A 15,386-nucleotide genomic window follows, 5' to 3' on the forward strand; every position below is an offset into this window, starting at 1 on the left:
TCTACTTTAAGGACAGCCTCTTGCTGTCTACTTTGGGTCTACTCAATCTCCAAGACAGTAAATCAGAGAAGAACCTGTCTTTGCTCAGTCTGACAGTAAGGCACTACCAAATCCAGTAACAGCATCGGGAAACGACATGAATTAAATGGACTAAGGTTCCAAGTTAAAAAATCTTACTCTTTTTGCTAAATTCCAAATACAGAATACACTGGGTACATTATGCTTAAAACAAATTAGGTGCCTGTAAAGAACAGATAACCAAGGACCGCTGTAGTATTTAGTATAAAACATGTCAGGTCATTAGGGCATCAGTTAAAAATATAATACCTGTTTCTATCCGTTTTAAGAGCACTAATCAAGCATTTTCAAAACTCAGCAGTAGTTAATAATATCAAAGTTTATCTGGTGAATCATTTACCATTAATCACAATGACAATTCAACACTATAAACTGAGCATTTTAAAGTAGCCTATATGAAAGTCTGCAGTTTGTCATTAACACTGGTAGTCTAGAAAATACTTTAGAAGCAGATTAAGATATCTCTGGTCTCATATTTGTTAACAGAATAATAAAGTTGTACACAACATGATTCAATTTTAGTAGATTTCACCTTTGTTAATGATTTAACCTACTATGTCAAATTATCATCTCTTTCTGTTCACCTAATCTTGTATAACTGTAAATTCCTAACAGTATATGAGGCAGAAACATAAAAAATTAAAACTAAATTTAATAAAGATCACTTAAAATAAACTTAAGTTTACCTACCTACCTACATATGTATATATGTTCAAAGGCTGCAGTCACCACTAGCTGTGCATGAGATTTCCTTACTACAGACTCTAAGAAAACAAAATTTGTCTTGCCATGTCTTGGAATCAAGCCTTTCAAAAATTGTCTTCTCCTTAAAAAGATTATTGTTCTGACAGAAAACTATGAAATCAGACAACAAAAATAATTTGCAATTGGTTTTCAAGAGTCAGTTATGCCTTTATGTGTCTTTGAGAAGATACAATCCAACTTTCTCCTCAGGCTGTCTCACCAAGTTATTTTAATGGAGTAAACTGATGAAAATTTTATGACGGCCCCTTCCTGATACAGAATGAACAAACCAGGAGACATGCATAACAATACTTGTGGCTGCTCGTGGTGTGACTTTTAGATTTGTGCTTCCTTTTCTCTGCTTGTGACCTTCAAAGACAAAATCTTCCCATTTTCACTGCAATAGATCTCTTTCACACATTCAAACTGGCATTTGGCGGAAGCAAATACGGTAATTCCTGATTCTGCCCTAGTCTGCTTGCTTTTGCTGAAGAGACAGTGTTGCTTTATAGAAAACCTATAATAGCATACTATCTGTAATTGCAGTTTAAAATTAACAGGTTTTTGTAATAAAAACTGATCTATCAGAACAAAGAAGTTCAAATCCCAGGTAAAACCAAGGTGACAATTAGTGAAAATTTAATTACATGTAGAAACTAGTTGTAGGGGAGACAATGTTGATTTTCTAATTATGCACTGTGTAAGTTTACCTATACTAGAACCATCTCTTGTAGTTTATACATGCGTACGTATATTTCATGTTGTTCTAACATATCTATATAACAATGTATCTTAAAGATACAATTGCTTTATTTAAATATTTCAAGTATATTTTCTAAGCACCTAATTACATGTGTAATTGCTAGAATACTTTTAAAGTAAAAATAGAATTGCTTACAGAAATGATTGATATTTGTTTCATTACTTTTAAAATTACTTTAATCGCTTTTTAATCTGAGAAAGCTCTTAAATTTTTTTTACTTCCACCAGCCATAAGCCACATACTGCCAATATCACATATGTTAGATTGCATGAATTCTACTCTATTAAGTTTTGTGAAAATATTTTTAATCTTATCCTCATCATCCCAGTGATCTGAAGACAGAAATATGGAAGTCAATGCTGTATTACAGTACTGAATTGCTTCACATAACTAAAACACAGTAAAACACGAGGCTCCATTTTCTCCTCCTCATCTCCCAAAACAAAACAAATCATAAATAAAATTCTTAGCAATGAGGAAATTGTGGTTTTCATTCAAAACAGAATGTCTCATAATTTAAGATGAAAACTTGCTTTTGTTTAGGCTGTGAAGTTATTTCAGGACAAAATAGTACAGGTTGCATTATAGTACCGTGGCATTAAAACTGACAAATGCATTTATGAAAATTTTGATTCTTAACTACTATTAAATTGCTTTAAGAGATACATAAAATTAGATTTTAACGCATGCAACATATTCATTTTATTAATGACTTTTTTTGAATAAAATAAATACAGATATAATAGTAAAGAGAATGAAGAGCTACATGCTGTTCTTCATGGAACTGCTTTTTATCCGTCCTGCATGGTTCACCAGGATATAATGTCAACAGCAGTGCTCATAATATTTTCTAAATTTTGTTCCTTTGTGCATGCATTAGACACTGCTGATGCATGGAACTCTATTCTACAGCTAGCAGTGACCGATGGTTTTCTCATTCATTTCTAATTTGCTGTTTTAAAACTATCTGTACCATTTTTTGCTTGCTTGATTAAACTTCATATTATACTAAGGTTTCCAGGAAAAAAAAAAAAAGTCAACATGATTTTAGAGAACCATTAAATGAAGGGCAAAAGAATAGGCAAAACTGAGCCTACATGAATCATTTGCAACAGACGAGAATTGTAACGGAATTGGATTTGAAATAATGAGATAGTGAAGTCTGTCTTGAAAATTCTTTCAGCTATGTTCTTCTGTTCGTTGTGTTATTCTTATCCATTCATGTGGCAGCAGAGGAAAAAAATCATTTCATATCAATATCATTGCCATACAACAAGATGGTGAAAATGACTACTTCTGAGGATCAATGAGATTAAAAACCAACAAACAAACAAACAAAAACAACTAAGTGCTAAAAATTGCATTCTCCCTCTAAGGATTATACCATAAGTAGGCTACAGCAAAACAAATAAATCAAAGAAACAACACTATCTGTTTTCATTTATACTGAAAGCAATTGGGAATTTTTTGTTCAATTGTTTTCATTACACTATATCTCATAATGAACACACAGTTGTTTTTATTTTTTTTCTTTCTCTCTTACACCCTCATTAAGCCTCATCCACTCTTTCCTTCAGTACGTTAGCTTGTATACCTGTCATCTACTGCTTAACTACTTTATAGTCAAACTTTAAAAACAGGAATACCCTAAGACTGTCCAAGCTGCTTCAGGGTGTAAGCCAATGACCTTTATGTGCTTAGCTACCTGTTAGGTTAAAACACAACAGTGAGCCAGTAACTTGTTCCCCAAATCAGTTACGAATTACACCAATCAATGCTTAAAGACACAATGATTTCCATCTTACCTCATCATCTGCAAGAGAATAAATGAAAGGGAAATTCACATCCGTGTTTTCTCCCCCATCCTCACTTCTACCACCAGAGGAGAAATGAATTTCAATAGCAACACAGCTCAGTCTGTCTTCCTTAGTCCTTTCCTTCTGATTTTTTTTAAATGTTTCCATATGATCATGTCTAAATATTGTTGAATTAATATCACTTCTCCATATTTTTCCACTTATATTATGCCTAATTATTATAAATACTGGTATAACAAACATCTTTCTGGGCATACATGGATCTTGCTGTTTTAAAGCATCTGAATTCTGAATGCGTATTAGAACTGCAAATACTGAGAACTGCAAATATAAAATCCCACATTTCACATGTGTAGAGAGGAGATAAAGTGCAGAATGACTCTTATTTATGTTTTATGATTAAAACTATCTACTGATTGCAAAATTTTGAGCGATATACATATTAAAACTGATGAAAAATCTGATTGATGACAAAAAAATAAGAGAAATTTGCAAAAACAGAGGCAGGAAGAAACTTTGGAGGTTGTCCAGTTCTGGATCTTGTCCTGCTGGGTTTTGAGTATCTCCAAAATGTTTATGGACAACATATTATAGTATTTAATCACTGTTACAATAAATAAGTTTCCATTACATTTAAATAGACTATCTCACATTACTGTCTGTACCCACTGCATCTTGGCCTTTGGCTAAGCACTGCTGAGAAAAGTCTGGCTCTGTCTTTTTTACTTGTCCTCACCCCTCTGGTATTTACATACACTGACAAAATTATCCATTAACAAGTCAATTATCAAATGATGTCAAATTAGTCAGACATGCTTTTCTGTTTGCAAATCCATGCTCCTGACCACATTCCTTCATTGCTGCATGTGGAAATGATTTCCAGGATTATTTGTTCCATAATCTTCCCACAAACTGAGGCTGACTGCACAGTAGTTCCCCAGATTCACCTTCCTTTTCTTGAAGAGAGCAGTGACATCTTCCATTTCTGGCCTTCCCTCTTCTGATTTTATTTTCTTCTTTACTTCCATTTTTTGGTTTTCTTCCAATTCTCAAGAACCTTTGCCAATCATCTAAACTTTGCAAAGATAATCAGGAGTGGGCTGACAGTGATTCCCTCAGCAGTCATGGACACATTCTATCAGGTTCTTGCAGATGGGAATCTCTCAATACCATCATCTACCCCATCCAGGGCTGCTTTGTGGCTCAGCTCCAGCTGATTCAGATGATTCCCTGGACAGAATTTCCAGTGCCTCCTCTGTTCTCAGGTCTCTAAACCTATTCTGTAGCTGCAAAACCACTGATAAGGGAGGAGCCCTCATCCTAATGTTGATGACAAGCTTCCAGACTTCATCATCACATCCTCCATTTCCCAATCTCATAAACACAGACTGTGCCTGTTTTGTCCTTCACTGTGCTTACACTACCCCACTCTCCCTTCCAACCTTTGCAGTTCTGTGATTCTGAGTTGCAAAAGTTCTTACTGGAAGCTATTTGGAGAAACTCCTGACCAGAACACTTGGACTGCATTGTAACACTTCTGAGAAGAAATATCTGTATCTGCATGTGCCAAATGACCGTTTGCTATGTTTGCCTTTTGCTCTGTAATTTGTTTTTGCATGTTAGCAAAGCAGTGAAGCAATTTAAGAAAATGCACCTTACAGCTGATGACTGTGAAGTTCTTGGTCAGAGCACTGAAGGTTTATCCTCCCTGACACAGCCACTGAATCAAAAGCGAAGCAGAGGAGATGGAAGCAGAGACCTCCAACCCACCCATAGAACAAGGAGGCAACCAAGAGGTACACTGTTTGCTTTGGAGTCTGAGGGATTTGGGGCAGAGAAACTATAGTAGAACAAAATAGGTTTGGGTCATCCATCCATTGGGACTCAGGCATCAGTAGGACTTAATAGGATGGCTTTTCTTATTTCCCTTTTCTTACACAATGCCTTTGTAAATGAGACCTCTTTAAGCTTCACTTTCATGAGCATCCAGGAATGAAATGTAATCAAAACAGCTTGCAATTCCTCCCCCACCCCCCCCCCAGTTTCCTCTTAGCTAAGCATCAGGATGTTTTTGCAGACCACTAGCAGGACAGAATGGTCCTAGTGAGCTAGTTGCATCAACAGGCTTCATGGATCAGAAAATGGAGAGGCTGGGAGAAGTCTTTTGCCAAGTTTCAGTTTTGTTTATGGTCTCCAGTGTTTCTGACATTGCAGCCAGGAAGAGTTTGGCAGGAAATGGCTGTTTATCCTCTTAAAAAGAGTCTGTCTCCTTTACCCTGCAGTTGGGTCAGCCTGATACAGGCTTGGTGCTGTGATCTTGATGGTTGGACTATATGATCTTGTAGATCCTTTCCAATCTTGTGATTCTGCAATTGTGATTCACTATACTTAGCAGTTCAAGTTCTTGTAACTGCAGTCTTGGAGAAGATGTTACTCTTTCAGTGATCTCTGGAGCTGCATAGTCTGATGACAGGCTATCATAGCTCATTTACTTGGATACACAGATCCTCCTCCAGAGCACATGTACATCCTGCAGGCAGGGACACTACATCGCCTGACCATAGCCTCAGCAAGAGGCCCCAGGCTTCTCTGCAGCCCCAGGGCTGAATAATTGCACCCTTCTTTGGGAACTCAGTCTGTTGTGTGATCTATGATGTGCAGGGATAGTTATTCCAGCGGGTAGTTGGGGACTGTACCCCGCAGCATCTTGCCACCATTGCTAAGCATATGGATTCTCCGACAGAATTTCTGGCCCCCTGCTACACTGCTGCCTCCCTTGACTGTGCTCTAGGCCAGCTAGTAACACATGCCCTCTCTTTCACTTGCTGAAGAAATGCTTGATTCTCCCTTATAAGAAATCAGCTGGAAACAAAAAGCTGAAAGCCCATTTTTTAAAATCAAGGAAAGTTGACAATGAGGCTTGTGAAAAGCTGCAACATCTTGCTAGCCATTACAACATTCTGTAGCTGTTCCTTCCCAGGAGCAGGAGGCTTCCTGAAGCTCCTCAAAGAGTTTCAGAAGTTCTCTGGTGACCACGGATGAAGTTCCCAGAAAGTCTAGAATCTATCAGTCCGCAGGCCAGAAACCACTGTGCAAACTGCTGCATGTTAGGTGCACTCACATTTGTATATCATTTATATTAAAAGTGCAGAATTTAACAGTATTTTGGGTTTGTTTTTTTTTTTTTTGTTTGTTTGTTTTAAACCTACAGTATGATGAATTTGGGTAAGTTTTAGCACATTTCATGCACTCACAATTACCTCAGTTTTAGAAATCATTTTCTACTTCCTCCATTTAACCAATGTTCAACAAACTGATCATTTTGTGTCTCTCTGGGGGTCTGAAACCAAAAGATATTATAAAGTTACTATAAATAAATATATATATTATATAAATATATAAATATATAAATAAAAACACATCACAAAGTGATTTAATATGCCAGGAGGAACAATGCTACTGTTTGAAAAGTAAAAGTTGATGAGCTGGCTTAGTGCATTTTCATGCCTTGATATTAATTTCACAAGAAATGTTCTATTTCATTAGGATTTTAAGTAAAAATGCAAGTATACTTTCAGAAAACTGTTAAATAATGGTCAAAATCTCCCCCAAGGGCTTCAACATGTCAGTGACTTTTTTAGTACATATTACGGAGCAATATTTTGTTGTTTGCCTCAGGCAACAGAAACCCTAAAGCTGATTTCACACAATGCATTGTAATAGGCAGCACACTACACATTTTCAGTTGTTAGCATCATTACCAGTGATAAAACCATAAAACACTTGCTGTCTTTGGAGGAAACACTTGTTTGCTCTTTCACAATTTTTTTTAGATAATTCATTACTACATCTCCCTACTGGCCAAATAAATCTTTTGAAGATGAGTTTGTGTAAGAGACTCACACATAATTGGATAGTAGCATAAAAATAAAATTATGAGTCACAACAGAAGATGTCAAAAGCATAACAGTGAAACATTTTGGGAAACATCTCAGCAGCAAGAGAGAAAGAGCTAGCCAAAGAACCCTGAAAAAATGCCAGTTTGGAAGCCAGATGCTGCCTGCAAAAAAAGGTTCCAGAGTTTGGCATCTGGGACTACTAAATGCCAAGCTGATTCCCATCTGTAGGAAAAGCTGTTTACTGCTTCTGGGGAAGAAAAAGTAAGAAGGAATATGGCAGTAGTTTAAAGGACTGCCAGTGAAAACAGAAGGCAGACTGAACTCAGCATTCAAATTAGAATCATATCACAATTGACTTTTTATTTTCATGATAGCTTAAAATCTCTTAATTCACAAATAAGCATAACCTTAAAAATATAGTGGACTCGCATAATCATTTAGGTTGGAAAAGACCTCTAAGATCATCAAGTCCTACCGTTAACTCACCACTTCCAAATCTACAACTATACCATGCCCCCGAGTACCACAAGTACATGTGATGCATAAATATGCATTCTTTACTTACAGATCTGTAACATATTCTTGAAATAACCTGGGAACCACCTGCTTCTACAACTTAACACAGAAGAATCCTTGCATAATTTTAAGAAAGTGCAGAGACTACTTTTAACTTTTCTAAATAAATTTTCTCCAGAAGGGGAAAAAAGAATGAAACAGTATGCCGTTTTCTGTACCAACAGTATAATCAAAGCTCATGGTATGTGCAACTCTGAACATTTCCTAATGAAATACCTAGTCATTTTTTTAAGAACTCTGACCAGGTAACTAACAGTTACACTAATGAAAAACTAGTTTTTGATTTTGAAGATAACTTGGCTTCAAATACTAACAGGCAAAATGGTGAGTCATGAGAAGAAACGTATGAACTGACAAAATAACAGGAAGGAGACAGATTAAATCTAGCCCTTATTGACAGCATGATTACCCAAATAAGTTACTTGAGTATAGATGAAGAAAGATATACCTTCATTTTTACTTAGTGTAGTACCTGTACAGGGTACTATGCTAAATAAAGATAATAGTAAAGGTACTATTTGAAGGAGAACTACCAACAAATACTTGAACAACTTGAGATGAGTTAAGAACTCAAAAGTCCTCCACTGCAAACATAGCTCTATACTTCAAATGGAGTCTAAATGCTAGTAGGAAAGCCAAAGCCTCCTGCAGGATAGGAGAAGAAACAAGTTTTTAAATGAATGTTTAAAAACAGACAACATTTTTGCACATTATCAGTAATTTTTCTAAAGCAATTAATGAACTCAGGCCCCATATTTAAAGATAATTTAAAAGGCAACTTTCACCTTTGCAGGAGTTAGTGGGAGCCAGGTGTTTTAGCATCATTCATCTCTGAAAAAGACAAGCTAGCTCCTAGAATTAAAGACATACCAATAACAATGAAAACCACCTGTAAGGCTGCTGAAGGGTAACATTACTCAGGTCTAGTAAAGAAAACACTGTAACTGTTACAAAAGATACAAGATCAATAGAATCACAGAATCACCTGGGTTGGAAAACACCTTCAGGAACATTGAGTGCAACTACTAAACTGTTATTGGTGCCACATCCATTTATCACTTAAATACATCCAGGGGTGGGGATTCTGCCACTTTTCTGGGCAGCCCATTCCAATATGTGGCTCTTTTTGCAAAGAAATCTTTCTAATATCTAATTAAAATCTTTTCTAGTACAATTTCATTTCTTTGCATCTTATGCCTTATCACCTGAGATAAGAGACCAGCACTCTCCTCACTGCAACCTTCTTTCAGGTGGTTGTAGATAATGGTAGAGGTCTCTCCTCAATCCCCTTCTCCAGAGTGAACTTCAGCTACCTCAGCTGGTCCTCACAACTCTTTTCTAGTCCCATCACCAACTTTGTTGCTCTTTTCTGCATACTGAACCCTAAAAAATGCTACTATGATTAGCTGCAACAGGATTGAAATCCTTTCACTAGGGTTCATCGAGCATGGCCAACCAATCAGATCTTCACCCAGCAAACCTGTTGTAATGCTATCATGTAATAAAAAACATAGCAATGACAGTGGGGTAGAGTCCCAGGCTATAATGAGTAAGCATAAGACCAAGTGCAGCAGCTGTGGATGGAGAAACAAAGGAAAAGGGCTGCTTACCTTCAGAAGGCCTCAGTTAGGCAAGGATCTCCAGAGAGATATCCTTACCCCACTGCCAACCTTTAAGTGAGGTCTGGGAGGGCATGGATCCTGGCTGTACTCCTTCCAGTCACTCAGGTGCATTGCATGCACCTGAGCTCCCCTGGGTTGGCCATGCCTTCCACCAGGTGCTCAATCACTGTTTCATGCTATAACTTATCATTTTCACTACACCTGTCCAAGCCACTAGCAGCCAGTTTCTACAGGAGAATACTGTGGGAAAGTCAAATACTTTACTAAGATCCAGGTAAACAACCTTCAAAGCCTAAAGCCTATCTAATAACAGTCATTTTTGTCACAGGAGATCAGGTTAGTCAATCAGGACAAGCCATTTATATATACATGCTGCCAGCATTTGATCACTAGTGTCCTGCATACGCCATTACATGACACTTGTGATGTTCCTTATAATAGTTTCAACAACTAATACTGCCAAGTAACATGAACCTATGGGATTAGGCCTAGGTATAGAGTACACATGGTTAATTCTCCAAGTTTTAAAGTCATATTGATTAAAGCCAAGTTTCAAGTTATTCTATATAATTAGAAATGTTTCATCTATAAAACTACATTGCCTATTATTTGGATAGAAGAGTTTAAGAGATTTTCACTTAAAGTTTCTCCTAGTTAAGGTAGTAACAGCAAAGGAGACCCATAAGCTTTAACTAGACTTTACTGTTAGTAAGGCAGAACCTTAGACGGACCAGTAAAGATGGTGCAATACTAGAGAGGAGAAACTGGGAATTCAGTTGATAATAGATGCATCTGTCTATATGTGATCAGAGACAAAACTGGAGAGTTTATGCTGTTGTGAGAATTGCAGCAAGGGTCACAGTGTACTAGAAATACATGCAGGTGTAAGTTCATTTATTTGTTGAGCCTGAAAACTGAAAATAGAATTTTTTTGTCAGCTAAACTAAAACCAGATTGAAATCCAGTCCTGTGCAAAGCATTTGACTGTCCTTCACTAGATCCTTATCCCCAGATTGGAGGGATGTGGATTTGATGGACAGATAAGGAACTGTTTAGATGGTCAAACTCCCAGCTCCCATATCTAAGACAGATATTAGTGGCAAGTGGTGTTCTTCAGGGAACTCTATTGAGACCAGTGTTACTCAACACCTCTGTTAGTGACATGGACAGTAGGACTGAATGTATACTCATTTGTGGATTACTCCAGTTTTTGTGGTTTGAAGACATATAATCTGGGGGTAACAGATAGAACTACATGACTTCTAAGATCTCTTTCAACACAAATCATGCTATGACTCCAAACAAATTATGTAAAAAATAATTTGCATTTGACAGTTCAATCTTAACCATTGATTCAGGCTTTTTCTTATTCTAAAATTTTTATCCTGATTTTTATTTTTATTTTTTAAATGATGCATCTGGGAAGATCTTTCTTTCTCAATATTAGCCTGTTCTTTATATCACTATCAAGGGAACCCATTAAAAAACATTCAGTTTTGGCACACTTGTTGATCTTCCAGTTTTGTCAGCAAGTTTTCATAGCAAGGTTAAAAAAAAAAAAAGGAGTAGTGCTAGTTAAAAATGTTAGATAATTTTTCAACTACTAATTATGGTGTGCTATTTTTCTTGTTATCACAGATTTGAAACTTGGTACAATTTTTTTTTTTTTTAATTATATGCTTTTCTGTTTATCTTTTGACACCAAATGTATTTTTATGGTATTGCACATAAATCTAGTTTTTTCAAGAAATCTTTTCAGATGGAATTGAAAGTATTTAGAGAAAGTAAGAAAACGAGGATTATCAAAGGCATGTTAACTACTACTAAAGCTATGTTAACTATCCATTCCCTTAAGTTAGAAGAAGCAGCAACATCAATGGTGTGGTTAAGATCAAACAGATTGAGAAAATTCTGAATCTCAATAGCTGAACTTATACCAGAAAAATGAACACTGCCAGAACATGGGCATAGGCACGGTCAAGACACAAGACAACTGCACTGTTTGTCATTGCATTCCCAAAGCAGTGTTTGGCATGGTTTTGGTTGAGACAGACTAGCGCTCATTGAAAGCAATAGCTAGGCACAGCTGAAGAGTTAAAATAAGCCAATGATCTTTTCTATCAGGCGAATAAGAACAGTTATCCTGTTTTAGAGACTACACTTAATTTTAAAGAATTGGCTGGATGTCACTGAAATCAGAAACTCAGCATACTCTGCACCTGCCCTGCTTACCTACCAGGAAAATGAATATTTTTTTTTTATTTTTTTAAGAGGGGTGTTAAAAACAGTAACAGAGAGGGAAAAAAGTCTTTTTTATATGTTAAGAGTAATATTGAAAAAAGCAGAATATCTTATTATCTGTGAATGTACACAGACTAGAGTAACTATACTGACTGAAATGAGATTGCATTAGATTATACAACAAAAACATTGGTCTAGTCTCATTTGTTGTGGTTCCTAAGTCTCAGGCTCCCAGTCTCAATTACAGGTATCTTAGAATAAGTTGGTTTTTTTTCTTTGACTTATCATGAGGTTTATACATAATGAATCAGTGGTATGTCTGATATGCCAAACAGGACAAATAACTGTGAGGAAAAACGTGTAGTGCATACACTAACTGCATTTTCCCATAAACATTTTCTGTAGCAGTTCAGTACGTGATGAATCCAGAAAAAGTACTTTTTGAACTTTTTTTTTTCCTTCATTTTACAATAGGGAGTCCTTGCCCTTATGCTGTTGATCCAGGTATGAATAAAAGCTAAAGAAGCCAAGTTACCTTCTGCAATATATATCACACTTCGAGAAGCTGAAGGAATAGGTAAAATGTAAGGATAAGTAACAGCCACTGCAAAATATTCAAACACCATCCTTGAAGACACTGAAATTACATTAGCTTATATAATCCATCGTAACATGCAAGAATTAAAATTACCATAATGTAACAGCTAATTAGAGATAAGCTTTTCATTAGAATTCTAAAAACTACTAAAATTTTCACAATAAAAGGAACTCTATAAAAAAAACTTCAGCAATTGCTTTTTCATAGCCCAGAAAACTCAAATAAGGGAAGAAAGGCAATTTAAAATATTTTAACGTATTTTCTCAACTATACTAGTCTTCTTTTTTGATTACTGAACTGAAAAACAAAATCTACCAAAAGTATACATCTAACAATACATATAAATGCTCTAAACTATACTATGTACATATAAATAAATATCTCAATATATAAATTAATGCACAAAGTAAAAAAAAAAAAAATCACTAAATTCTATACGCCTCTTCTGACATTTTTAAGAGAAAAAAATAAATCAATTTTAAATTCAAGAGATTAGGTAAAAAAAACACCTGCAAAATTAGAATTTTTCCTTTCAAGTCACAAGTAAAAGTGGCATTTAGCCCAAACTAAATCTTGCTTTTCTCCTTCTGACCCTCATAATCCAAATTATGTAATCACATCAGGGTTGATAATGAAATGATTCAAATAAAAAAAGTTATAAGAGTAACAGACAAGTTAAAATTGTCCTTGGTGCTAGGGAAATTATTTGCCTGTTTCTAACTGCGGTACATTTTCTTCTTATTTACAATCTGTATTAACAGGAATAGTATCACTGTGCAACAAACTATACTGTGTATACTTGTTACATTGTTACCTATAAAGAGTTTACATTCAGATAAAAAAATAATTGTTCTAGTATTGGCATTATAATTTGATGAACTTGGTATAGATAATCTCTGACTATAAATAATGGAAATTGATTCTTCATTGAGTTTTTATCCTCATAAAACACATAATTTAAAATCATAAATGTGTGGATGAAATGAAGGATAGCATTTGTGTTAGAAATAATATGGTTAGTATCAAATCCTCACATTTTCTTTCAATGTGGCTGTAAATTTTAGATAAATTACTTTTTCTTTTTGTATTTTAAGTCACAAGGTGGCAGCAGTGATATAATCTCTTCATCTAAAACTGCAAAAACACATTCACTCCCACTACTTTAACTCTTAAAACTTCTCCATTGCTTACAGGGCATAAATGACAGAAAGAGATCGTGTATTTTCTTTGACAATGTGCAGTTCCAGATTACTCACTAAGTGTTTTGAATTGATGCTTTGTTTTTTTTTAATTTTCCATCAACAATTCATTATGTTTGCTGACTTCAAATGAATGTGCAGTGAAACAGTGTATCCATGACAGCAGTTGTTTGCTCATCTTTCTGTAATAACACACCATTCACAGAGCTGAGAAATAAAAGAATAACTGGATACATAAGCTTGTCAGTTCTGGAACATAATCATGTAGTGAGAAGGTGCAATGCTTACCGATAGCTGTTGAAAAGATCTGTGCAGGTGCCATTATTTCTACAAGGCTCTGAGTCACATTCATTTGACTCATTTTCACAAAATTTTCCTTCCCATCCAGGCAGACAAACACATTGGTATCTCTGCAATGCATGACAGAACATAAATTATCTGTTACTTTTTAAAATTTTGAAAGAATACATTTACAAGGGGTATTATTATTATAACTGCTATTTCTTGTCTTCAAATGGGTGATTCAACATTTCAAAACTCAAAAAAAAAAATTAATCTATTGCCATTTTGGCCCACTAATGTGATGAAAAGAGGGTAGGGTATGAAGCATGAGACATTACTTACTATCTTTTTGCATCATCAACTTGTATTATAATAATTTACTACCTCTTCCTCCCTTGATCAAGAATTGTAGCAAAAGATAATACCTCTTCCATAAAACTACCTTGCCTCCTCTGCCTAAAGCACAGGTATTTTCAACCATCTTGAGTTGTATTGCTGAAAATGCAGTCCAAACAGAACTCAATATAAAATAATTTATCATGGATATGTTTAATATTTTTAATTTGAAATTGTGCACAAGTATCTCAATTGTACAGTAGTAGACAACTTACAACATGAGAACTATTGTCTCTTTTTAGGTGCATTAGATAGTATTAAAAACAGCATAATTTAAAGTATTCTGCCTCTGCAGTGGCAATTCTTAATAGATTAATGAACAGATGTGAATGCAAAATTTGATTGAATTGAGTAAAGTTTTTCAGCAGCACATACATCCACCTTTAAATGACATATATTATAGAATCTTTTTGATCACATTGCAAAGCTGTATCAAATCGTAATCACACCATACTATTATCTCAAGCCTCAAACTTATTATCTTGTAACTTCATGCAAGGGAGTGTTTGACAGTTTCACAGAAGTTAAAAGCATAAAGCATCTTCTCTCTGCCTACGTTCTAAAACAAAAGAGAAAGGTGAACATCTGCTGAATTGAATATTCATTAGAGATGGGCAGCACAGCAAACACTTCCATTCAGCAGAAGTTTTAATTGCTTCTTTTGTAACATGCTTGCTTCTAACAAGGCTTCTTTCTATCAGGAATTAAGAAATGCTTTAATGGTAAGCATGACTAATGCATATTATTTCATTACTTGCTAAGCATTGCAATAGGCTTCAGGGTAGATTTTAAAACCTATTAAATTCAATGTAAATTGGAAAACATTAAGAAACAAACAGCAAAAAAAAGTTTAAGGGTTTTTCAAAGCTAACTGCATAAATAAGCTGCCATAGCATGAAGATCAAATGTATAATGTATCAGTGTTCCGAGTGCAGATCATCTTGTACTGTTTTAACCATCTGTACTTTGGAAATAGACATACACGATTATGCTTAAAACAGACCTGGGCTATGAACTTAAATATGGTAAACAGGAATTAATTTCTCAATACAGTTTAAAGATAGTGTCAGAACTTCAGAACAAATGCACGTTTTTGCAATTGTCCTATGCTTTTCTTTAAGTTCCGATAATATTCTTACCTACTCCTGAGAAATAAAAGATTATTTTGTTG

At 35.3% G+C, this 15,386-nt stretch overlaps 1 protein-coding gene across 1 annotated transcript in view; it reads right to left on the reverse strand.

Moving 5' to 3' along the window:
• The window catches only part of EYS (eyes shut homolog), a 643,894-nt gene that overhangs the window by 445,363 nt on the left and 183,145 nt on the right, over window positions 1–15,386 (reverse strand). Inside the window, exon 11 of the mRNA XM_042889745.1 lies at window positions 13,826–13,947. Coding sequence (XP_042745679.1) covers window positions 13,826–13,947 — 122 coding nt within the window. The remainder of the gene's footprint in view (window positions 1–13,825; window positions 13,948–15,386) is intronic.

The sequence above is a fragment of the Lagopus leucura genome, unplaced genomic scaffold (genome assembly GCF_019238085.1).
Source record: "Lagopus leucura isolate 7727_CA_CO unplaced genomic scaffold, USGS_WTPT01 Super-Scaffold_73, whole genome shotgun sequence".
Classification (NCBI taxonomy): Eukaryota; Metazoa; Chordata; class Aves; order Galliformes; family Phasianidae; genus Lagopus; species Lagopus leucura.